The sequence below is a fragment of the Annulohypoxylon maeteangense genome, assembly GCF_022496945.1.
Source record: "Annulohypoxylon maeteangense strain CBS 123835 unplaced genomic scaffold GGS22scaffold_6, whole genome shotgun sequence".
Classification (NCBI taxonomy): domain Eukaryota; kingdom Fungi; phylum Ascomycota; class Sordariomycetes; order Xylariales; family Hypoxylaceae; genus Annulohypoxylon; species Annulohypoxylon maeteangense.
The window spans coordinates 1,220,190-1,245,414 of record NW_025953253.1 but is presented as its reverse complement, the minus strand read 5'-3'; the positions used below and the strand labels follow the sequence as shown (position 1 = coordinate 1,245,414).

Sequence of the window (25,225 nt, the reverse complement as noted above, 5' to 3'; positions counted from 1 at the left end):
AGGTAAAGCATCGAAATCGAAACCCCATCTCCCGGATCCCATTAACTGCCCAGGTGCTGATTTAGCGAGCAAGCGAGTCTCGTCAAATAGGGAGCGAGAGCGGGCGCATCTCTTTTTTCCTAGGGCTCTTTTTCCCGTATGTACCTACCTACCTGCCTACATACCTACATACATACATACGAGCAGGGGCGGAAATTTCAATCACCATCGGAGGCTTGCCTCGTCATCCGGATTGGAGAAGAAAAAAGCAGAGAGAGAAGGAAAAATCTATCGAAAATGGTTCCAGGCGCTTAACGGCGCGTCGCCATTCGTCGAAACCCGGATCCACCGACGTGCCATCTGGGCAATAGCATAAAAGATTATGTATGGCACAATAATACATTACATCCGCATACATATCTCCATGTACTTTAGTAAGTACATGAATACATACGTACATCAAGAAAGGGAGATTTGGAGAACCGAGAAGTCGAAAAACTCGGCGCCGAGGGGACGATGAGGGGGTGACGAATTCGTTGCTTTTTTCTCTCCTGGAGATTTTGTGATGGTGTAACTATTACTAGACCCAGCGGTTGCAGAGAGGCCACGCACCGCCGTCCCAGACTGCCGGAAACTTCGAAGGCGGCAAGGGAAGTCGGATGATGTCCTTCTAGAGCGTACCTACTTACCTAGCATGTATGGGCAACATTTGGGGGCCGACACGTAGGTAATTACGACACGATTTCTCGAACTGTTACTCCCGACGATCGTCGCGGGAGATGGATGACCTCAGATTTAATATCGGGTTCGCGCAGAGGAGCCAACGGGGTGGCGAGGATTGATTAAGCTGAAAAAGAAGGCTTTTGCGCCCCGTCGTAAGAGTTACTGGGTACCTGGTCTGGTCTAGCAGCTAATAACTACTGTACCTAGCTAGCGATTGATGAGCATTGAGGACCCGTACCAGCCGATTCGCACGATGCGACTCTACTTTAGGCGTTTACGTTAATTAGATGCGGTAAGACATATGGAACCAGTTTGATTTGCTCAATTATTAATAATATAGTTCAACTTCGCGCTCGTTACTTAAGTATTAACGGCATATCATTAATACCACGATGTAGGTGCACGCCTAATCATATATCCAGGTAAAAAATGAAGCCCTCGCTACCGCTTATCATCCAACAAGACCACAATGCTTCTAGCTAGCTGATCGCACAGCCCCTATCCGCAGTGTCTTCGTGTAGCTCCGATATTAGTCCTTTCTAGAATCATCCAAGGTGGACTATCTCTCCTCTTGATAGGAGATGTACCACCACGTCCGCGAGCACTATAGCCATTGCCCTAGCCCAGGTAGTTGCCGTTATCTAGCGACTTGGTGTCTAGGCAAACAGCTCAATGACTAATTTTTAAAAGGTCACGTATGAGGTGTACGTTCTCTTAGAGGGCTAGACAGTCGTTCCAACCATCCCCCCAACCCCCGAAATTTGACGGGATTCGGAATCGCACTCTTCGAAGAGTGTTAGTGCATTCACCATGGTTGTATTTTTCCATAAACAGGACCGCACGCGTCCCAGACTTTCCGATAAGGTAGGTAATAGTAAGAGTTAAAGTATTCGAGGGAAGCGATATAGGACTCCCCGACCAAGATTTCTCTTACTAACAACGACCTGTGTATCTCTTTTGCTGTTTCTCCCAATATCCGCTGGGAATGTCCACTTCCACCTTGTTAAAAGTGATTCGAGTTAAAGAAAGTTGCCGACAAGAGATCCGTGCACTGTGCAATCGCTTGGACTGCTGTGGTTGTAGAAATATATAGGTATTCGATGAGATTAGCTCATTGAAGATACCAGCCATATCTTTATTCGTAGATTGTAAGAAATATGCATTGGACTTCATCACGGAACCTTCATCTAGGTCTGGGCTGCTGATTGAAATGTCTGGATGGCAGCCGACTTTAAGACGTCCGTACCACCAATGTTATCGACACCGCAATCTCTCAATTGCCGCAGAACGTAAGAGGTAAAGCTTTATGGAGGGAGTTCTTCATCTTATGCATTAAGTTTGCTTTATAAAGTAGTCTTCCGTGATAGGGACAACCTTATAGCGAGGAGTCTGTTGTCGGAAGGAGGTTTATGTTTCCTCCATGTCTCTTGTTGCTGTTGTTCATTGTTGTTAAGGGGTAATAGCAGATTTGCGACCAACGCTTCTTGAAGTTGCCGAGAGGGCGTAAACCGATGTTAGGTTCTGAAGATTGGAGATCAATGCGTTCTCGTTCAACAACATCTGCCTGGAGTCCCTACAGGCGTTCGCACTAGGTTGTATTGTTCCAACCACAGGCTTCTAGGGATGCCTTGCGGTTTATTTCCTTCCTGTTATACTGTCGGCCGAAGACTCAGAACAATGAGTGGTGACAGCGACACGAGTGCCGGACCCTTATTTTAGATATAAACGACACCACTCCAATAATAAATCATCTAAATCTTGAGTCTCAAGCCAGAGTTCAGGTATGTAATCTGCGCCAAGGTCGACTACTCGCAGGACGAAAAGATTTCATCTCCGACTCTTTTTTCTTTCTTTCAAAATTAGCCTCGATCCTGCGCATGATATCTCGAGGTATTAAATATTCAAGGTTCTCATTTAGGCAACACAGGAGAGGACACGCCTGGTAAGTTGGTCTCTCGTAATTAGTCAATCAGAGGTGGGTTGTATGTCTTCTCTGGTGGCTAGACAGGAATACAAGTCTCTTTACTGCGAACCCGCGCAGCTTCAAAGACAGCCGTGTCTAGGTTCTTCGGACGTCCGTCTTCAGGTACCTTGGTAGCATTCTAGTCTTGTTTCCGACTAATTGCGAACACGACGTTAGGCCGACAATACCGTGATTAATTGGAAAAGAATCTATACCTGGAGGCACGAGATGAGCGATACTAGTATAAGTGCCATTTCCAAGCAAACCGCCGAGGCATATCGTGTCTTATGGGGTGAGTTGGTGCACTTGCGATGTTAGCACTTGACCTTATACGGAATGGATATTAAGATAATACCTAGTTATCATAGTCCCGCAACTGCCCACATATTGAGACTGTCTTTCGGCAGAATAGTAAGTAATCTAACTCTGGCACAACTCCATCCATCTTATAGGCTACGTCTTATGGTAGCAATATTCGGGAAGCGTAAAGTATCTAACGGTAGAGTAGGTCGCTGGTTCGGCACAGGAGAAACGCTCAGTTTACGCTTGTTGCTCATTCTTGAATCCGACGATTCTGTCAATGAGGGAATGTACGAATCGAACTCCGGGGAGGTCGCGACATATTGTCATCGTTCCAATGGAAATCCTTATATTCGGGAAGGAAGCTTGCTAAATCCCACAGCCAGGTTTCTACTGGCTGTCGTCTATCTTTCAGAACTCCATCGGAGAATGCTATCTTTGTTGCCATTTTTTTTTAGTTTAGGTGCAGGGATAACAAGTTACTACCTAAGTAATGGTAGTAGAGGAATGGTATCTACCGTAGTTGGTGGTGAAATGACGCAAAGTGGATGCGCAATGTGATCGCGGCATTTCGTGAGAGTTGCGAGAAAGTGCCTGGCCATGTATAGGTCGAGGCGTGTAAAGAAGAAGACGACTGAACTTATGTTACGAAGCTTAAGATTATATAGGTAAGAATAGAAAGATATTAATACTGAGAAGATGTGGATGGATGCAAAGGAAGAATTAGAGTCAAAGTCTTTAGAATTCCAGGAGTTTATATAGAAAAGACTTTTGAGGGAGATTAGGCGACAGACAGCCATACTTTTGAGCTCTTTCCTCTTTCAGTGTTTGCCGAAAAACCGTATTATGTTTGCGTGTCTGCTAAAGGTGTCATAGATGTGAGATATATGTAGGTATCTTATTGGCGTTAAATGGCATCATCCGATGTTAGGTCATGTTATGGGATGGAATATGACCAAATGCCCACACGAAGCTACTTACCTAATGGGTAGCCATAGTTTATGTAAACTGTTGGTATAAGAGATGTCTGATGAATTACTTATATGGAATGACTAAAGCATCCGATATGAGAAGCAAGTGATCATAAAACCATTCGTATAAACAGGCGATGCTTAAGTCATAAAGTCAATATCGAATGGCAATCAGATGAAAGAGATGACGAGCACTTATTTATGTGACAAAGCTAGAAGTACGGATATGTTCACTAAAGCAAACATTCTCGCCGGATGATAATTGCGTCAACTTTGGCTCATTAGTCAAATGGAAGAAGCAATGGTCTTGGGTATGAAGAGAAAGTGCGAAATAACCAGCTTGCCATGGACACATCATGTTATGCCAATGAGATAATTTTAAGAGTCGCTTTGAATAATGTGTGCTAAGAGATAAATGTGTAACCGACATGGTATGGGAAAGGGGTAGTTAGACTGAGGAGTTTAGGGGTGGCGGTAGGTGACCTCCTACTTGCATACTTCGTGATGGTCTCTGAAGGGGAACTTTCTTCCTTCACATATGTCATAGATTACATACCTGATACTAGAAAAGCCGAGGTTGATTATCAAGAGTAAAAAGGATCATTCCAGGACTTCTGCAATCTAAACCACCTTTGTCTAGTGACCGATGCCATATGTTATGGATACCTGGGATGGATTCTTGCGAATATGCGCGACGTTGAATTGTCTAACCCCCACATTGCCTAAATAGGAAAATGGTGCTGGTTGTGATTGAATAAGCTCAGAGTTGAGATCGGGTAGGTTCGAAAATTATAAGTATGAAGGGGAGGAAACAGGCAAGATCATGTTGTAACATCCTCGATTAAATTAGACTTGAAGACGATCATGGCTTTCTTCCCCACAACCCAATCCGAAGTCCAAGCATGGCTTCAAAGGGTGAGTTGAATATATCCCCTATAAATGAATGGTGCTGATAGATCTTCTAGTTCCACTCGGTGAACGATTCACTCGATACGTCTAAGATTGCAGACATATACGCGAAGGATGCAAAAGTGCAGTTCGGCAACATGCCCGTGATAGAAGGGCTGGACGGACTGAGGAACTTCTTCGGTCGCTCCTGGGTGACATTAGAGTCAATGCATCATGAGATCGAGAGTTTCGGTATGTCCAACTTTGACAATCCTGGAACGTATAGTTGAAGCTGCAAAGTATTAACGATTATGAATGGTAGATATGATAGAGAATAGGATCTATCAATCATGCCATATAACATGGCAGGTGAAAAACGATCCGGAGAAAGAGAAGGTTGTAGTTCCAGCTATGGCAGTCATCCACTTGGTGAAATCCGGTGAGGAAAAGGGCTTGATTAATCGTGCCGCATACTATATGGATGGGTCTCCCTTGAAAGCAGTATATCAGAGATTGTCGTAGGAATATTATGCAATTCAAATTAGAGTCTAGGTATGTAGATAGAATAGAAAGAAAGATGTTGGGGAAATGAATTGAGTAGGCGAAGTTGAAGGGGCAGTCTTACCTTATCGATACCATGATCCCTGCCAGCCTTATACACCAACCAAATTTGATTGGCCGAGTCTTAGTTCCGTCCCACTCCGTAGAATAGACCCCGCGAGGCTGCTAAAGATCCAGCTCAAATTTCAAACCATTCAACCCAGATTATTCCATCATGAGTTGCAGCTGTGTTAACTCGCATTGGTGAACCACGACACACCTAATCTCTTTTCTTCCTACCGGCAAACATTCCATGCCATACAATATGGCTACGTCAAGCTCCCTAACGCTCACAAGCACAACCTTCGCCAAACTCTCCCCACACCCTTTCCTCCTCGCCAACCTCCAACCACCAGACCCAACCTCCACACCCTCCGCACGCACAAACGGACGTCAACCGCGCCAAATCCGACCCTACAACATCAACATATCCTCACTCTCCCACGCTCACGGCAGCGCCGTAGTGCGCTCCGGCGACACCACCGTCATCTGCGGCGTGCGCGGCGAGACCCTACTCTCGAGCCAGATTCCGAACTTCCGCGCGCTACAAGCCGACGACAACGACAATGACGAGCTACGCGACTACGACCTACTCGTCCCGAACGTCGAGCTAGCCACAGGATGTGCGCCCAACTTCCTCCCCGGCGTGCCCCCGACCACACTAGCACAGACGCTGAGCACGCGGCTATTCTCGCTGCTACATAGCTCGAAGGTGCTAAGTGCGGAGGATTTGCGGATATACTACGACCCAGCTGCCAGTGCCACCACTACTACAGAAGGGGACGAAGAAATGGAGGAAGACACGGATGAGTTTAGCGAGGTGACGAGGGAGGTTAAGGCATACTGGGTGCTGTATATCGACGTGTTGTTCATTTCCTTCGACGGCAACCCGTTCGATGTCGCGTGGGCGGCCATACTAGCCGCGCTACGAGATACGAAGCTTCCGCGCGCGTACTGGGATGTGGATCGCGAGATGGTGTTGTGTGCCCGACCGACTGAGGCTAAGAAAGCGGCGTCGCTGAGTATACGCGGCTTACCGGTAGCGTGCACGGCGGCGGTTTTTACTGCCAAGGAGAGGCAGAAGAAGGGCGGTGGGAAGTACTGGATCCTTGTTGACCCGGATAGGTTGGAGGAGAGCTTGTGCGATGAGACTGTGACGATGGTGGTTGATGGCACGGAGGGGGAGTTGAAGATATTGGCGATTTCGAAGAATGGTGGTACGGTTGTTGGACCGGCGCTGATGAGGGAGTTTGCTGATGTGGCTGGAGTGCGGTGGAGGGAGTTCCGCGCTGTCTTACAATAGAACACGAGTCACTTGAGATACCCGAATAATGGATAACGGCAATAATTTTACATGGAAGAAAAGGCATTCGCGATTTAAGAATGAAGACCGCTATTAGTCTTTCTAGAATTTCAACTAGGTAATTACTACGAGACATTAGACGATACTGAAGCAAACACATCGATATTATTTGGAGTGCCAAAGCCAGCTTAGCAGGTCAGCAATCTCATACCTAATAGGTAAAACTCAGACACCAGAATTGGCCCCTCATTCATTAACCATAAGAAGCCAATTGACTTATCATAAAGGCACCATCTCTGGTGAGAGACGATATGTATCAACCCTTCGAACCATCCTATCAGACATTATTCCAGGACAGTAGATACGGGACGACGATTTGGTCTTCCGCTCATAAAAGCGAGTAGCCTACTGAAAGGCCACTCATATACCAGAATCGCAGCGCTTCGTAATAGTAGAACGCTGAATACTGGCGAGCGGTGGTTGAAGAAAAGAAGAAGAAGAACATCAAAAAATCGTCGCGGACAATTTTAGTGAGGTTCCGCCCTCACATGGTCCGTGCGCCATAGTCGGCTTCTCGGCGACCGTAGATTAAATTAGGCTCCACACCTTAGACCTAGCTCGATTTCCTCTTCAACAATTTTTCGTCAAACGAAACTTTTCTCACCTTGATTCTTTTCCCCCTCCATCGTGGCATTCTCCGCTTACGATGGAATCTCTGGGAGAAGAGCCATGGGACGTGGTTATCTGCGGCACGGGTCTGCAGCAGTCGCTACTGGCTCTGTAAGCAAATCATCTTCCTCTAGTAGAATTTCGAACTACGTCGGGACCTTGATCTGACTGACCTAGCCTGCTTCCGCCATGAAGAGCTCTCTCGCGGTCCAAGAAACGCATCCTACACCTTGACCCTAATGATTACTACGGCGAGTACGAGGCCGCTTTCAGTCTACAAGAGTCGGATAGTTGGGCTGCTGGAAACGGCGCTGCGCAAGATTTGAACGCTGAAGGCGATTCGGTGGCTGGGGAATCGAATAAGCAGAACATTTTTAGGAATGCCCTCTCTTGGACGCACCCGGAAGCTAAGGAAAAGGGTCTATCGTTTCCTCGAGCATACTCGCTTGCCCTAGCACCACATATCATCCATACCCGCTCCGAACTGTTGTCGCAGCTCGTGTCATCGAGGGCATACAGACAAGTCGAATTCCTAGCGGTCGGCTCGTTCTTTGTCTACGATGTGGAAGCCGGCGACGCTGGCTCGAAGTTAGCACGGATACCTAGTAGCCGAGAAGATGTCTTCTCTGCGCAATCTATACCAGCCAAATCCAAACGGTCGCTCATGAAGTTCCTCAAGTTCGTCATCGACTACGACTCAGAGGAGCAGAAGCCTGTTTGGCAGGGACAGGAGCAAAAGCTGCTCTCTGAGTTCCTAACTACCGAGTTCAAGCTCGACGAGAATCTTCGAAAGTATATTCTCGCTCTAACTCTAACATTAGATGGCCGCGTAACAGTGGTAGATGGGTTAGCCACGATCCATCGTCATCTCACGTCTATGGGTCTATTCGGACCTGGCTTTTGTGCCGTATATCCTAAGTGGGGTGGTTCTTCGGAAATCGCGCAAGTGGCGTGTCGCGCTGGGGCAGTTGGCGGTGGCGTGTATATGCTTGATACGAAGGCAGAGGTTAACAGTGATTCTGACGATGAGATCACGCTCCAGCTATCAAATGATGCGTCTGTCCGTACGACAAAGTTGATCACATTGCAAACTGAGGCTGCGCCTAATGCTCCAACCATCAGTCGACTTGTTGCAGTTATCAATTCACCTTTACAAGCACTATTCGAGGTAGTTGTTGAAGGCGCACCAACACCTGCCGTGGCTGTTGTGGCTTTCCCAGGCGATTCAGCTTCAGTTACGGGGAATCCCCCAATCTATGCATTGGTGCATTCTAGTGGGACAGGAGAATGTCCCGCTAATCAATGTAAGTTCTCATATTTCACCTTCCCCAACATTATACAATTCATTCACCGGTGTTATGATGATACAACATAACGAATACTTATCTACATTGTCTGAGCTTCGCGCTGACGAACACAACCTCTGACAAACTGATCGCACCAACCCTTATCTTCATCATTCAAAACAGTTAAACTACTTGGGATAGCTTAACTAACCAACCCATCTTACAGGTGTAATATATTTCGCCACTCTATCAACCCCACAATCTACCGCACGTCTTAGCGAAGCTCTAGACGCTCTTCTCTCTGCGGCTACTCCCGCAGATGCTCCGAAACCAACTTGTCTGTATAAACTATCATACGAGCAATCCCTCAGTCCCCGTGAGCCATCACTTGCAACCCGCGGCAAAACCTCCACCTTCGCGTTCCCATCTCCATCTCTAAGCCTCGCGTTCGACGACAGTTGCTTAGATGCTGTCAAGGAAGCGTGGAAAGTAGTTATGGGAGACGAGAGCCCGGAGAACGAGTACATGGTCTTCCAAGACCGTGAGGGAATGGGCGATGATGATGATGTTTATGAGTAATCCAGATGAACTAAGATTGGTGGTTTAAGTTTGGGTACGAGTACGTACATACCAGTGATATATAATTACCTAGATGAGCAATGTGACAAGACTGATACCTTTTACTATTACTTTTCCCGAATGAATCAATAAATCCAGTGTATCCAGCATGTGACAAACGAACGAATCTTTGCAAAGGTCGTGGGTATAGCATGGGGGTATCTACCTAAGAGCAACAGAAACAGAAATCGTACAAAGAGTCCGACAAAAGACATTCACAAATGTCAGGCTGCCACTTGGCTAGCCTATTAACTTCACTCCATCTCCTCCTGATTGAATCCTCCCTTCAGATTCCTCCGTTCTTCCACCATGTTCCCTGAATTAGCTCAAGCGAAGAGATCGACTTGGAGCAATATCGTAACACATCACACCCCCTCCCCTCCTGCCATTTCTTCGCCCCCTTGTAAATCCCTAGACCGTTTACCACGTTGGAAGAGTAGATATAGATCCGTCGTTCGAACCACCACTCTACAAAACCAGCCTAGACGATCCCTACCCGAAGCAAGCCCCAGACAGCCAGATACCTATACGTAATACGTATACCTCAACCCATCTATCCACCAGCACCAACCTCACCCATCTTAACCCCAACCCAAATCCCCCCAAACGGAACCTGCGGCGCACCATCCTGCTGAGCCTGCAACCGCCCCTTCGTGGTCAAGCACAGGACATGGAAGAACGCCTGGGCAGCAGTCTGCCGGTTCGTGTCGCGCGGGACGAATAGGTCGTCGAAAGCGACCCATCGACGGTCGATATCGAAATCCTCGTCGAGCCTGCGCTCGCCGTTCTCGCGGATAGCGGAGTGCATGAACGAGAGGAAGTTCTTACCTTCGATATCGAGGGTCGGCCAGGCGTTCGTGTTCTGCGGCTCGCTTTGGTGGGGGGAGGGGTGTTTCGCGCCTTTGGGGGAGAGGTTGAAGCCGTCGAAGGCGTCGTTGTCGGAGGGGAAGCCCCCGCCGAAATCGAAACCGCCGCCGTCGTTGTCGAGGGAGGGGGCGTCGCTGAAGCGGACTATGTCTTGGATGTTGCCGCGCCCGGCTAGGGGGCTGGATGGGATGCGCCCTTTTTGGGCGGACCCGCGGAGGGATGAGCCTGGTATGTTGGAGGATCCTCGGTTCCAGGGCATGTTGAGAGCGGAAGATAGGTGGTCTGACATGGCTGCCTGGGCTTCTCGACCAACTTCGGGAGAGTCGTGAAGTTGTTGTCCATCTTGGGCGAAGACGTCATCACTACGACCTAGCTGAACATCATCACCCTCGAGTCGCGGCCTAACTCGACGTCCTTGCTCAGAGCCATCTTCAATAGATTCGGATGCGGATCGACGTTGACCACGAGGCGCACCATGTACCGCAAGTCCGGTAATTGCGGTAAATAACGAATCGCCCGAGAAGTCGAGTGCAAGAGGATGGATCATTCCTGGGCCACCAATGTTCCGACCGATATTTCCTAGACCCAGACCAAACGTCAGGAGCATGGCATTCGCTTTTGCCTTCGCTGCTCCAGTGGCTCGTATCTTCGGGCCACCACAATTCACCAAGTAGTCCTCCTGCCACTTGTTTATGGCAGTTCGTGAGATCTGCGTCTCTGCATCGGCATGCAAAGTGCGAGGCTTTCGCTTTCGTCGGGAAGGGGCCTGATGTTGTTGGTGATGATCATCAGATAAGAAGGCATTATGATGCTCACTCGGCGGATGTGCTGTCGCCACGTCGCCTGCTTGCTGCGCGTTATCCGTCATAATAACATCGCCTTCGTCGTCCACCGCTGGCTGTTTCTGCTGCTCGGCATTTAATCGCTCTTGAATGCCGCCTTCCATCGCGGGGAAAGGGGGTAGATCAAAGTCGTCTTGGACTATAGCAGGTTCTTCTACTTCGATGATGTTCCCATGCTCGTCTATCTCCATTCCCCAATCTCCAGCTCCTCCGAAGATGTCATCCTCGGGAAGCATTCTTTGTTCTCTCTCAGGCTTGCGCGCAGATGAAAGACCTTGAAGACCGCCCGGTGAACCTGGGGGGCCTGGAGAGGATGAATGATGAAAGTCAAATTGGATATCGTAACCTGGCGCGGGACTTTGCGAAGTATGAGATCCCAAAAGGATTGTGCTGTCAAGAGGTGACATCTGGGAAGATGTCTTCTGGGTTGCTTGGCTAGCTGCCAGGGCATCAAGGTCAAACTTGGGGAGCATCATATCCGGAACAAAGTCGGGGTCGTTCATGATTAAAAGGTTCTCTGGCCTGAAAAGAATATTAGCTAGTCGCGACAACGCTTTCTACTTTCGCCGAGCCTTACTTTGCCAGTCCGGCCTCCGGATCGAGCTGGTTCTCGCCGAATTTGGTGAAGAAGATATGCATGTTCGTATGAATCTTCTGCAATTCGGACAGCATGTAGCCGCATTGCTGGCTGTAAACCCTCGATACACCATAAAGGAGCTGACCCTGAAGACGCAGTGCCACTGGGGCACCCGGCTCGATGATTTTTCCACATGCCTTCTGCACATCGACATCTTGTATGGCCTTTTTGGTCACTCTCTTCTTTCCACCTCCGGATCCAATGGTGGCGACGAGCCTGGTGTATGTCAGTTTGAATCTATACAGCACCTATCTGAGGGGTATATAAAATATTGAGGCAGACCTCGCAAGTCACTTACCAGATAGTAGCGACACCATATTGGCGGCTCATTAGGACTATAACCTCGTGTCAGCGATGGCCATGGATGTTATGATATGGGTTCAGATGCGAGAGTAAGTACATACTTTCGTGGCTATAAAACATCGTGAAGCAGACGACGCGCCACGCCTTTCGGTCGCAATGAACGGATTGAGAGAATGAGTGAAACTTGAGGAGTATCTCGATAATGGTACTAGAATATCAATATTCTAGCCTTTAGAATCATGTATTCCTATCTGTGGCGTATTTTTCAATTCAATACTCATTCCTAGGATGCGTGGGTGAAAAGAAGAAAAACGAAGGTGGAGGCCCGAGTTGTTAAAAGTATAGAACGAGGTTCTGATTTACCAGAGGGACACTCATTAAATCATAGGGGGTGATACGTCTTGAGGAAGTCGCGTCGACATGGAAAGTGCGGTTTAGTCGGTTGATAGGTGGTATATGCACAGTCTGGGTACCTGAAGACTCATACGTTTTTGCACTATGACGTTTGTACCTCGTTCACATTCACACTGCTTGGGGCTCCAGTGTAGAAAAGTAACGAGTCGCATTTTTGCATGCCTCGATAATTAGGTTGTTTTGACATTGCTCATTGTTTTTGATGCTCTAAGTATTTCAACCTAATGTTAAGGGGCCCTGGTGTAGTCGAAGCCCCCTTTTCGCTTGCACCCCTTAAAGGTCATATCCATATGATATAGTAACTCGAGGAAACAAAGTTGTCATCTATTTTCCCCTTCCCCTGCAAGATACTCATATATTTAATTAAGGCATTGTAGGAAAGGGTTTTTGAATTGATTGAAAACAGTACAACTTTCTTCGTGGTAGTTTTGTAGCATACTTGTAGATTCGAGGAAGGCAATGGATGTTTAAGCTGTTACCTTGCCCCCTATTTGGATTTGTACCACTTATGTTTTCCGGAAATTTTAACAGGCCATTCATAACATAAACAAGTTTCATTCCAGGTAACACTCTCAATAAAATTTGGTTGTGTTTCTAGGTAATATTCAATATACCCCTCGGTTTATCCAATCGAAGAGTATCAAATCCATACTCAGGTCCTATGTATACTGTCAACCCAAGTAGTCAACTCATTACAAATCAATTAAAACGGATATCCTAACGGGTGTCCCCGAAAGATCTGATAAGGTATAATTCAAGGTTTATCGTTAGAAATCACTTAGCGGGTTTTTCTAATGTTACCTACTACATAGGTACGTGAGGTATTTCGGAGACATAGAGTTTAACTAATGGCAGTGTGGCATCGAGATCAGCCAATCACAAACTCAAACGATGACGAAGATCTTAGATATGCAAGCCAAGACATCATTAAAAAGAAACGTTCTAGAAATGATTAAGCGTGAACCCCTCCGTCCCAAAGCTTCACTCTTCCATTCTCCCTTGGGTCTCGGGTACATCTTCCTGTTTTCTAAATTTACTCTTAGGAATGTAGAGTTAATGAATCCGTCATGTTGACTTACTACTCTAATATCTCTCGCACCCAATTGCGGTGATTGAGAAATAACCCATTAAGTTATAGGTCTCGGTAGTTTAGGAGCTAAGCAGGTGACGCGCATATCGACAATTGCGGCTTGCCGGCTCCACCGGTTTGTGATAGACGGCCGAAAAAAAATCGTACGGTTAATATTCCGAGGGGAAGAATTCGCCTCAAGAAACAATTGCCGCATTTTATACCGTATCATCACGGTCTTAGACCTTAGTACCAACTCCCCCGCGCGCCATGGATCCTCTAGTCGCATCTGAGCTGGCCAAGCTCGACGACGACATCCCCTTCCGCGCAAGGGAGAACCATGTCCACAGCACCTGGGCCAAGACCTTCTTGTCGCGGCCGGAGCTCTACTTCCAGCCGGAGTCGTTGCCTGAGATCGAAAAGATCGTGCGGCTGGCGCATACATGTCGGCGCCGCATCACTACGACCGGATGCGGGCACTCGCCCAGCTCGCTGACATGTACCTCGTCCTGGCTGGTGAATCTGGATAAGTACAACCGTATCTTATCTGTTGATACAGAGAAAGGGATTGTTGTCATGCAGTCTGGCATAAGACTATATGCGCTATGTGAGGAGCTTGAGAAGCACGGTCTCGCCATGCCGAACCTGGGGAGCATCAACGAGCAATCCATCGCGGGCGCCATATCAACCGGTACCCACGGCTCAAGTTTACGACACGGCCTGATGTCCGAGGACATTCTGTCGCTCCGCATAACCGTCGCAGACGGATCCACGAGGTTCTGCTCCCCATCAGAAGACCCCTCACTATTCCGCGCCTCGCTTTTGTCGCTAGGCGCACTTGGGATCATAACTGAAGTCACCTTCCGCGCCGTGCCGGAATTCACGCTGCGATGGCAGCAGACCATCGACACTGATGTCAAGATGCTCTCATCCTGGGACCGCGACCTCTGGACGCAAACCGAGTTCGTGCGCGTATGGTGGTACCCCTACACACGCCGCGCAGTCGTCTGGACCGCAGAGAAAACCGACGACCCGCTCCTCGACCCGCCGGTATCATATTACGACCGCGCGCTCGGGTACTATGTCTACCACAATATACTCTACCTATCGCAATTCGCGCCCCGCATCCTCCCATGGATCGAATGGTTTGTCTTCGGCATGCAGTACGGGTTCGCGAACGGCACCACGACGCGCGCCATCCAGCCCAGCCGCAAGGCGCTGCTTATGAACTGCCTATATTCCCAATTCGTCAACGAATGGGCCATCCCCCTCGAAAAAGGGCCAGAGGCTCTACGTCGGCTAAGTAGTTGGTTGAACCAGCTGCCGGCAAGCGATCCTGAATACGTGGAGCACGGGATCCCGTTTTCGGCGGAAGGGCTGTATGTGCACGCCCCAGTCGAGGTGCGGGTTTCCAACACGAGTCCCTCGAACCCTAAGGCTCAAGTGCCGAACACGAGGGCGTTTCTGGACCCGACGGCGGTGGATTCGCCGACTTTGTATCTCAATGCTACGCTGTATCGACCGTATCACACCGATCCCCCGTGTCGCGAGAGGTACTACGAGGCGTTTGAGTGGCTGATGCGGGATCTAGGCGGGAAGCCGCATTGGGCTAAGAACTTTGAGACGGATGGCGCGGAGATAGAGGGGATGTACGGCGATGATCTGAGACGGTGGCGCGAGGTTAGGGATGCGGTTGATCCGGATGGACTGTTCGTCGGGGCTTGGCATCGGCGGTATGTGCTTGAGAAAGGCACTGTGTTGCCGTTGGAGGAGGCGGGGGTGCGGGAGGAGAAGAGTAAGACCGGGGGTGTTTTGTTTGAGGGCGTTGTTGGGAGGTAGTGATGGGCTACATATCTACCTATATATTGGGATGTTGGCTTAGATTTATGGTAATCTCTTTTAGAGGTACAGCATTACGATTGGCTAGAATCGAATTCTCACGGAGTGTTTTTTAAATGCTCCTCAACTCTTTCTATTGTCCCCTTATATGTATTCTCAAAACGATATAATGCCTGCTCTCTTTATAGGTAATATCGGACTCACCAAGCTTTGCTACATTTATCTATATATTCAAGGTACCTAAGGTACCTAAAACTACCTACATAAGTTGGTGGTACCGCACGGTTGAGGAAAGGAAAAACGCGTATCTACGCCCCCAGCAGGTCTCTTCAGACTGATAGGTCCAAGGATAAGCCACCTACCTACATAGATGAAAAAAGCAAAAAGGTGCGCGGGATTGTCACCTATGTGACCGTCCCTTTCTATTCTGGGGGTCTGGCAAGTCCAGTGAATGCCCTAATATCATTCGCAGATGTGCCTACCAAACGTAGAGCGTGGCCTATTCTCGGATCTGTGCACTTTTTTTGGGCATCTTGTCACTGTAGAGCCAAGTCCATGTTGGGGATACTATCTCGTTCTGATATGGCCGTTTCACGTCGCTATGCTGCCCGTCAGATTCGAACCATACACGCCCCCCAATCGAGCATGGCTGGCACGGCCGTGGCGCAATGCGAGTTACCGCGAGCATAGCTCATAACGACTTTAATGAGTCAAACTCGGGCCACTCGACAGTTGCGCCATAGGTGATACTTGAAAGGTCGATGCTTCTTATCGTTTATATATGGGAATTGGTTGCGCCAGAGTTTCCCCGGTTTCATGACGTTTTCCTGTCGATCACAGTGTATTTGGAAATGTGCTTGTGTTTAAATATTGTCATTACTCACAACAGTGATCTATGTTCATATTAGATAGGTAGGTACAATACACCGAATTTCAAAGTTTCCTAGCTTGAGTTGTATCTCTTCGTTTCCTTATGAGGGATATACGACGATATTAGATGAGTTGACTCCGTGAAAAAAGCTCTTTAGCTCGCGAGTGAAGTCATATCGGTCGGTGTTGTATAGGAAGCGGAAGTGATATTCGCGTAGGCATCTACCCGGACAGGGAGTGACTCAAACGACCCCTTACATCGGACGGGTGCGTACAGAACCTGGGGCAAGGTTATACCTGTTACTTGTCACCCACCAAGTATGTAGGTAGGGTAATTGCATGTGCGTGAAGTTAAGAAGCGGTGGGGAAGACACGTACATGTGTGTTGGCTTCATATCGTAGACGCCATCAAAACTACTAGTTCATGATGGTTCGGTGACACGTCGAGGATTGATTTAATATATGTGTGTATGCTCAGGTATTATTCCGAACGAAACGAACATGCGTTGAGACATTGATGGCTTGAGTTGTCACGCTGGCTCAAGTCTCAACTGCCTCTTCCAGACGTCAACAAAAGGTTCCTGAAATGTCATCAACATAGCACACCGCAAACTCTGCGTTGAATCGTTGGAACTAAGAATCTCAATAGTCTGCATGAGATGATTTGTTCTGCCCTACCCCGTCCAGCCCGTCCCAGGCTCCTGGCTAGGTTGGATTTCTGGCAGATGCAGGAACAGATGAGCGAACCTAGAACCCACGTGAATGCCCCGAAAACAAGGCTGGTTAGGAACGGATAGTCAGATGACGTTGTCAGTTGAGGTGATGTGTTGCACTAATGTGGTTGGCCGATGATGGGGCGACGGGGTTAGCAACACACGGTTCCTACCGATCGCGGCCCGCGATGACTGTACGAGTTTACGTATCAGAATCTGCAAAGCAGCGAGAACAGTACCGGTATCTATAGATGATGAATGAGAGCGAACATATTTATGTATGTAGATTGGTAACACCGAGAAGACTATCTAGCGTTATGGAGAAGAACCCAATGTTGAGCATAAGATATGTACGTAAGTACTAGGTGCCAAGATCGCGTCTAGAAGTAAATAATGGCTCTTGAAACGCTTCGGGCACAAGCACATGGGCGCGGGATGCAACCTGCTTAATGCCGCGTGCTTTTCCTGCAGAATTGTTAGAGCAGACGATTTGTCCAGTGAAGCAAGGCAGACTTGTTGTTAAGTTGCCAACACTGCTAGGTCTACTACTAGGTCTACTAGGTATTACTAGGTAGGTAAATGGACACTGCTGCTGCTGACGTAGCATTCAATGTACCGTTCACACACTTGAGACCTGCAGGCTACCGGGCTGCGATTCCCATCGTAGTGCCTGAATTATAAAAATTAATTGCGTGCAGCGGACTACTACCCGACGTCTCGTCTGACTGCACGGCTGATTGGGCAGGAAAGGAGCCGAACGGCGAACTGGGGCTAAATACAGTGATAGAAGGCCTCGAGCCTCGTCCCTTAAGTGAATTCAGGGTGCATTACAGGTTCAAGTAAAAATAACCTACCTATCGAGAGCTAAGAGAACTGTTTCTACTGCAGCTCGTGGAAACACAGATTTGCACTTCAAGCGAAAAGCACAGACGAGACCTGGAGATCAGGCGGGATGAAAATGCATCATGGCCAGGCTAGAATCATGCGTTTCGGGCGAGCCTCGATCTAAAAAGGGCTCGAAGCTCGTTCGGCTCACTTGGTGCATTTAGAGCACTTAAGAGGATGATAGAACTATTGGGGAACACCCCAGCTTCGGCAAGCTATGAGGTTGTATCGCAAGCCGTTGTTAAGTACAGGTACTTCGCTCTTCGCATTCTACCTCCTGAAGATCGGCTGTGATAGCTTACTGTTAGTGCACACGTACGTAAAAAAAGAGATAAGGCGTCGTATCAAAGGAAGGGAACATTCATTGCCCCTCACTTGCAGTCGTATTTGTAAATCCATGTTTGATTGACGACCGAGGTGAGAAGCAAAACATGTAAGTAAGAATCGAACTGCGTGACGTGGGAACACGAAGTGAGGAGTATCGGACGAGAGTCAATCTGTAAGCGCTCTGCAATGTGCAGAGGGGAAACAGGGATGGGATACGACGGGCAATCCCAGAGATCTCACGAATTCCGAGGCCAGCTGCATCCGTCGAGAGGCTCTAAGCCAACCGTGGACAACGTGGATGAGGGGGGGACCGATTAGCTCTCTTGGATGGTCCTAGAAGGGATCCGCCCAGGCGGGAGAGAGATTATCAGGCTTTTCCCTCTCTGCCTCTTCCCTTTTCGTCAGGGGCATCAGAAAAATTGAGAGGGGCTCTGGGGCTTTTTCTTTTTTAGCTCCGGGCCAATGCTGAGTCAGTGAAACTCCGTGCATCTGTTGGAAAGGTTTTACTATGCAGTAAAAAGATCGCCAAGATATTCAGGAGTATGACATACTGTACATAAGTTGACGATTCCTAGTAAATTTATTAGCAATAGTAGCAATAAACCAGTGGGTATATTTCATCTTAACTGTGTGCTTTTAATCTATGTTATGCAATAGCCGCATTGGGCATCTGGTGGACATTTGGTGGGCATTTGTTAGTGGATAAATACGATGAATTTCAACTTCGGGCGAAAACGAAACGATTTTTAGGACGATGACGACGATGGAATGAAACGAGTAGACGTAAACAAGGCAAGGTTTAAACATGGTCTAGGTTAGGCGACATGATGATTTAGAGGGAAAAAGAGAATTGGGAATAGTAACAGACGATTTTGTCATAGTGTTGTACAAAGTATAAAAAAAAGTATCGATCAATCAATATGTGCCCATGCCGCCATGCAACTGCCAAGTTTTATCAGCTACGGATAGTATTGTTTGCGGAAGGACAATGACGACATAGATTGAATTGATGGAATTGTCACTTTTACATCCATATCCATACATCTATACATCCATACATTAATCCTGCATTATATGTATATACTGTATTATGACCTTAGTACGGTGTAAGGGTATATGTACAATAATAATCTTTACAGTATCCATACCATCCACAGATTTTGACCTGTACCTAGAAACTTAATATTATCTCTTTAAACAATTGACATAATAGACTATTCTGTTTGTTGAATGCCCAGGTTGAGCTTAACGCCTTCTGATTTTTCTCAGGAGTTCAATTGCAGCTTCTTTCATTCAACATTTCCCCCCTCGAGGTCTTACTAAAGACTAAATTACAAGGTGGTGGCGGCCGCATTTCTAGCCTACCATTTACAACTTTTACTAACTAATTCCATCCGCACTCGTTAATTGTCATCCCGTCCATTTTTTCTTCCTACCGACCTGTACTACGCCTTTGTCTCGTACTAAATAACATCCATTGATCCTTTCGAGCATCGACAGCAATCCACAATTTGCAATTCTCGATTCGCAGTTCGCATCTAGTCTGGTCCTAGTTGCTTAGTTGCTATTTTTCTTTCCTTCGCATTCACGCAGTTCTAGCAGTTTATTCGGCCAACCCGATCAATCATTAACGATCAGCCGGCCAATCTTTCTAGTTTCTACAGCTTCTCAGTTTCTAGTGCTAAAATTAATCGGAGATACTCGGTCCTTTCTACCGATTCCACTTCTCAGCTACCAGAACTACCTACTAAAAAGAAAGACCAAAATACGATCACGGGCTGCCAATCCCAGAAAAAAAGGTACCGTCTATTTCTTACTCGTACATGTACTAGATATACCCTGGTTAATACAGCCGCCACTCAGGCCTGGTTTAGGCTGGTACCCATAACCCCTGTCTCCTTTTTGACATGGATAAGGTCGTTTGGTGGTTTTCGCAAGCGCCTAGGCCCGTCATTGATTATTGCCAACTCCGCAGCTTCTATCTCTGTCAGCTCTGTATCTTTCTACACTTTCGCGCTAAATCTCCAATTTCCTTCATTGTCTCTTGACTGTCTTGCCGAGTCCACCGATGAAGGATTTGGCTTCTCTTTCTATGCGACCAACTTACAAACTACCACTTACACGTAGTTGAATGACTGATCGATTATTATCATCGCGTACTTTTTATGGCATTTGAGAAATTGTCATGCTGATTAAACGTTCCAGTCTCGTCTTTGATCCCGTGCCTACGCAAACACTTACAGTACCTACATACCTCTCTACTACCGATAGTCAGCTGGTCTCAGGTTCTACGACATAGGTCTCACCACAATCCCACCGATAGCACGTTACCGGTTCGATGAGCAGTACACTTGCCTACAGAAGCCAATCTTAGCTTGAAATCATTTAATCTTTACTTTATTTTTTGTAATATCTATCCCATTCCACAGGACACACCAGAACGGGTTGCGGCGTCTTCAGGACCTCTTGGTCCACCAGCCGTCAAGCTGGAGTCGTGAGTGCGCCGATTCCTTGTGACACAACACAACACAACATCCCGGTCCCTTTAGGTTGCGTGAATTTGGCAGTCCATGACAATATCTAGCTTTGGACTTATGGCCCGGCCATTCGTCTCGCCATTTATCCATCTCAATCACCTTGCCGTTGGCCTACCATACTAACATGACTTGGCTTAGCTTCATCCACGTCGCCGCCTGGTCGCAGCACCGGAGCCCAAGCCCCGGTCCTCAGCGTACCTTTGGCCATCTTCGTTCCCTCTCAAGCATGTCCCCGGCCGTGATTTCCCGGTCTAAGTCGCCGGTTAAATCTCAGTCGTCGTCAGATATAGCTACCGAAATGATGGTTCCTCCTATTAGTCCTAAATCCCACAGTTCTCTTCATCCCAGAAGAATGCCATCGCAAAGTTCTTTAATGGTAGAGGATCAGGATCATAGCACCATTCCCGACCCTAGAATACGTATTACGAGTCCCGCGCCCGAGGAAAACGTCCATCCCGATTTAGACCAGGAAGTCGCTACGCTCAGTACGAAGCTTATCAATGCGATCAACCACCAGACCAGTCTAGACGATACCCTTTCGGCGACAAGACAAGAGTTGGAAAATTCCCTGGAACGGATCCAAGAGCTCGAAGAAACGATAGCGCGGCAACAGGAAACATTATCTAGCGATGTCTGGGTTAAGCGTAAAAGCGTCGAGGCTGAGAAGAGTAAACTTCTCGCGCGCATTGCTGAGGAGAAGAGGTTGCGGGGCGAAGTTGAAAAGGATAAGAGGAAGATTGAGCAAGAGCTGGAGACATTAACGGTCTCTCTGTTTGAAGAGGCAAACAGGATGGTTATCACAGCCAAAGAGGATGCGAAAAGGGAACAGGAAGTTCTTAATCGAAAGAACGAACAACTGAAGGCTCAACTAACCGATGCCGAAAGTATCATGAAGTCCCAGCAAGAGCAATTGGCGCAATTGAAACTCGTCATGGAGCAATTGATGGTTGAGCGCGATGATCATAGTGGCACCGCACCTTCGTCTCCTGGGTTTAGCAAGTTCGATTCAAGAGATGACGAGACTCAAATGTCCGAGGGTGCCTCAAATCTTGCTGCCGCAGACTCGATACCACCCACATATCCGACTAACCTCAACCACCTGATTCACCCGGTATTAAGAACTGATCTCCCTGCTTTTGATGACTTCGTGTCGCTCATCAAAACGTCGAAGAGGGCATCGAATAGCCGCGCCTCGTCGGGGTCGTATAGCGGGCTCAACCCTCTCCTTGGCTTCAGCGGTCCTGGGCATGCTTCAGCCCCATCCAACTCATCAACCGTGTCACTATCTACCATCAGCACGCCGAGCGCAAATGTCTCTCCACAAACGCCAAACACACCTGCGTCAGCCCTTAGTTCTGGATCTGCCGCTTCTGCTGTATTGCCGCCGTTGAAGGACAACAAATTCTACAAGAGAGTTTGTGCTGAGGATATTGAACCTACTCTGCGCCTTGACATGGCGCCGGGTCTTTCTTGGCTCGCTCGTCGGTCTGTGCTTAATGCTATGATCGATGGAACCCTTGTCGTTGAGCCAGTACCGACTACTAGTCCGTTCAAGTCTATCAGCAAGCCTGAGTTCTATCCTTGTTCACTTTGTGGTGAGGCGCGTAAGGACACGCCTCATCTACGTAATCATCGATTCAAGACGAGCGAGTCAGATTCTGCTCAACGGTATCCTCTTTGCAAATACTGCTTAGACCGCGTAAGATCGACTTGCGACTTTCTCGGATTTTTACGGTTGGTCAAGGATGGGCTTTGGCGCGCTGATGATGCCGATTCGGAGCGAGTTGCTTGGGAAGAGTGCGTCCGATTACGGGATCAAATGTTCTGGAGCCGTATTGGAGGTGGAGTTGTTCCAGTAATCAACAACCACTCACATTCTCGTAGCGTTAGCGAGGAACCTACGCGCGATACTCAAGAAATACACGGGAGCACGGCCGACGACATTAAGATAGAAGATACAGTTGTGACCATTCTTCCTTCTATCGAGTCTAGCGAACCCGAGACGATGCAAAAGGAAGATGAACCGATCCAAGATGATAAGAAATCAGAGCAGACGGTCATACACGCTGACACCGATGGTGCCGATGCCGCTGATGCTGCTGACGGCGCTGGGGACTCGATTCAATCATCAGAGTCTACTGGTGCAGATGCGGAGAAACACAAGGGCGACAGGCTCTCGTTGACGATTCCCGGCGCTTTTAGCACAGATGCGTCCGATTAATTATCCAGGAACATCCACAACAACCACAACAACAACAATTATACCCCCCACCTAATATTTCTTCCAATTCGTTTCGGACGCACTACAAAAAGTTCATTCTTTAGAGGTTACATTATTTTCGCGCGTACATAGTTCGCAGCGCTGGACTTTAGACCCTTGTGTATAATACCTAGTCATTAGAATCAGATGCGAGTGGCGACCCGCGGTGGATGGGTCGTGATAATGGCATTGGAGCATTTAGCAGGCCGGTGTTTTCTGGAGTTTATCGATTTGCCTCCCTCGGACGAGGCCAGATGGAGTCCCGGGACCGAGAGGGCTCGTCCCGGGGACTTTGGATCGGGTTGGGACCGAGGTTAGAAGGCTGTAAGGTTGATATACGGAACGTGTTTCGAGCTCGAGAAGGGGGCTCACGACGCCAGGGCATAGCAAGTCTACGAGGACGGAGCTACGAAGGCCTGAAGCTCAAACCACATAATAGGAGGTTAGCAATATGAACAATGCGCCGACACGCAATTGTGCAACATCTTTTCCCAACGTCTGCTTCCGTCTTTGGTGATATTTGCTTGTTACTTCAATGAGATATGTGCTGTTTAATACCCAAAACTATCTTGGCCCCTTATGATTGCACTCGTGGAAACTAAGTACTGTATACATACAACCGATCTCGAAGACTAGGACTTCAATATAAGTTCACGTGCGTATAACAATTCTGATTCCTATGTGATTATTCTTATGTGGTTAGTCTCGGCACCACCGCCGTTACATGTCATATTGATCATCACACTTGCCACTGCCCGGTCCTTCGGTATCACAGCTGTGGCCTGACTTTTGGCATCTGGTTCGAATTCAGATGTGTTTTTCTAATTTGGCTCGCCACATGTGCTTGGCGTCTAAGTTTGCCAATCAGGAACTTAGCCGGCGCAATACGGCTTGCCGGAGGGGAGCGGGTGGCGGCTGATGCTCCGGATGGTGGACTACAATGTCAATACGAACGAATTCGGCGATCTGGCGTTTAAGGCACCGATCTCGGTTTGCGTCGGAGTGCTGGTCAGATGGACCCGCGATGCCGGACAGATTTGGCCTCGGCGGGGGGGCGCTGTCTAGGACTTATGGGCTCATTCTCCCTTACCTGCAGAGGTGACCCGGTTAAGAAGGTGCTGGATGGGTTGGGTGACTGGATCGATTCGCATCCGAAGCATGTCGCCATCTTCACCGGTCTCATCGTGGAGTAACAGCGTAGCAACGGGATGAGATGACCTCGAAGCACGGACGTGACAGATGTAAAAGAGGAAAAACAAGGGGGGCCTTCTGGGCTTTTTGATGGTGTAGTATCCGATTAGCGTCCGCCGGGGGGCTGTTTTTCAACGTTGTTGGTTTCGGCATCACCAGCCACGAGGACCGGCATTGGCTCGAATCTCTTAGCTCGTTGGGGGCCTTCACGTAGGATAGCCACAAACCCAACAGACCGGTTTCCCAAGACTCTGGAATCGGGAGTTTCGAAATGTATGTACTAGGTAGGTACCAGGCAGCCAGGTATGTGTGTAAGCAGTTAAAGTGAAAAAAAAGGGTGCATGGGATTATGTGATGTGCTCCCAAAGCTTACATACTTAGGTAGGTTATCTGCAGTTACGGTCACGGATACGGTTCTTGGGAATTCCTTTCCCCAGGATTTAAATCGGTAAAGAGCACAAGATGAGTGGAAGCGAGGGCGGGCCGAAATGCTTGGCCCTCTGCAACCCATGCCGATTACCTATGCAGCTACATACAGCGTACATAAAGCTGCCTATATGTACATAATGATTTGAATTAGAAGCCTGCGCTTTCTGCAATTAAATATGTACCTACTTACCGTACACAAAGTGTATGCATTGTACCTGCAAGTTCGGAGTTTGTCATACAAGGTAGGTAGGCATAGGTAGGCACACATGTCACTGGGCGCTGGGCAAGTGCACTATAGGGAAAGGCCTATCGATAAGTATAGACTTCGTGTTACAACGTTGTACCACATACAGCAAAGCCATTGTAACCATTCATTCTTCATCTTCCGTTTTTCTGGTCTCTCTTCCTCTTTTTTTGCCGCATATAATTGATTGACCACGGTTGTGACGCTGGCACCATCCCGCCCATCCCGTCCTCGCCTATGTATCTCTAAGCAGCTGGACTAAGCTGAGCTAGGCTAGGGCGGTCCGGCGAGGTGGTATCAGTGATGCCTGCGAGTTAACCCTCACCCAGCTCACGGTTCACCTTTCAGGGCTCTTTTGACACTTCTTCGACTAGGACTAAGGAGTTCGACTGGGTTTGATAGGTAATCCCCGTAAGGCTGTACGGTCTGGGCCACTGCCAGTCTAGACATTTCCTATCTATCATTTTTCTGTGACTTCGATTCGCTCTCCAACTTATC

At 48.1% G+C, this 25,225-nt stretch overlaps 6 protein-coding genes across 6 annotated transcripts; 5 read left to right on the top strand and 1 right to left on the bottom strand.

Moving 5' to 3' along the window:
- Positions 1 to 4,800: 4,800 nt before the first annotated feature.
- GGS22DRAFT_187482 (uncharacterized protein) lies at positions 4,801 to 5,346 on the top strand (the record flags this gene model as incomplete). Its single annotated transcript, XM_047964594.1, has 3 exons — positions 4,801 to 4,851; positions 4,902 to 5,076; positions 5,147 to 5,346. 3 exons carry the CDS (start codon positions 4,801 to 4,803, stop codon positions 5,344 to 5,346), a joined length of 426 nt encoding a protein of 141 aa, XP_047820078.1.
- A 107-nt stretch (positions 5,347 to 5,453) lies between these two features.
- Positions 5,454 to 7,205, top strand: GGS22DRAFT_160347 (ribosomal protein S5 domain 2-like protein). The gene is made up of 2 exons (XM_047960914.1): positions 5,454 to 6,852; positions 6,939 to 7,205. The coding sequence occupies exon 1, from the start codon at positions 5,678 to 5,680 to the stop codon at positions 6,725 to 6,727; it is 1,050 nt and encodes a 349-aa protein (XP_047820077.1). The 5' UTR covers positions 5,454 to 5,677; the 3' UTR covers positions 6,728 to 6,852; positions 6,939 to 7,205.
- Positions 7,206 to 7,363: 158 nt separating this feature from the next.
- GGS22DRAFT_126357 (GDP dissociation inhibitor-domain-containing protein) lies at positions 7,364 to 9,384 on the top strand. The gene is made up of 3 exons (XM_047958350.1): positions 7,364 to 7,507; positions 7,592 to 8,700; positions 8,909 to 9,384. Exons 1-3 carry the CDS (start codon positions 7,434 to 7,436, stop codon positions 9,259 to 9,261), a joined length of 1,536 nt encoding a protein of 511 aa, XP_047820076.1. The 5' UTR covers positions 7,364 to 7,433; the 3' UTR covers positions 9,262 to 9,384.
- Positions 9,385 to 9,853: 469 nt separating this feature from the next.
- GGS22DRAFT_187479 (Rec8 like protein-domain-containing protein) lies at positions 9,854 to 12,069 on the bottom strand (the record flags this gene model as incomplete). The annotated part of the gene is made up of 4 exons (XM_047964593.1): positions 9,854 to 11,531; positions 11,587 to 11,862; positions 11,945 to 11,981; positions 12,051 to 12,069. The coding sequence occupies 4 exons, from the start codon at positions 12,067 to 12,069 to the stop codon at positions 9,854 to 9,856; spliced, it is 2,010 nt and encodes a 669-aa protein (XP_047820075.1).
- Positions 12,070 to 13,347: 1,278 nt separating this feature from the next.
- GGS22DRAFT_160340 (L-gulonolactone/D-arabinono-1,4-lactone oxidase) lies at positions 13,348 to 15,418 on the top strand. Its single transcript, XM_047960913.1, has one exon. The coding sequence runs from the start codon at positions 13,703 to 13,705 to the stop codon at positions 15,269 to 15,271; it is 1,569 nt and encodes a 522-aa protein (XP_047820074.1). The 5' UTR covers positions 13,348 to 13,702; the 3' UTR covers positions 15,272 to 15,418.
- Positions 15,419 to 20,130: 4,712 nt separating this feature from the next.
- On the top strand, positions 20,131 to 23,457 carry GGS22DRAFT_160334 (uncharacterized protein). Its single transcript, XM_047960912.1, has one exon. It carries the CDS (start codon positions 20,728 to 20,730, stop codon positions 22,822 to 22,824), a length of 2,097 nt encoding a protein of 698 aa, XP_047820073.1. The 5' UTR covers positions 20,131 to 20,727; the 3' UTR covers positions 22,825 to 23,457.
- The last annotated feature ends 1,768 nt before the right edge of the window (positions 23,458 to 25,225 follow it).

Bases quoted from the DNA above. Each gene is read 5' to 3' on its own strand.
- GGS22DRAFT_160347 (XM_047960914.1), top strand. From the start codon at position 5,678: ATGCCATACAATATGGCTACGTCAAGCTCCCTAACGCTCACAAGCACA.
- GGS22DRAFT_126357 (XM_047958350.1), top strand. From the start codon at position 7,434: ATGGAATCTCTGGGAGAAGAGCCATGGGACGTGGTTATCTGCGGCACG. The intron at 7,508-7,591 runs GTAAGCAAATCA...TCCGCCATGAAG, and splicing joins CAGCAGTCGCTACTGGCTCT to AGCTCTCTCGCGGTCCAAGA. The intron at 8,701-8,908 runs GTAAGTTCTCAT...CCCATCTTACAG, and splicing joins AGAATGTCCCGCTAATCAAT to GTGTAATATATTTCGCCACT.
- GGS22DRAFT_160340 (XM_047960913.1), top strand. From the start codon at position 13,703: ATGGATCCTCTAGTCGCATCTGAGCTGGCCAAGCTCGACGACGACATC.
- GGS22DRAFT_160334 (XM_047960912.1), top strand. From the start codon at position 20,728: ATGACTTGGCTTAGCTTCATCCACGTCGCCGCCTGGTCGCAGCACCGG.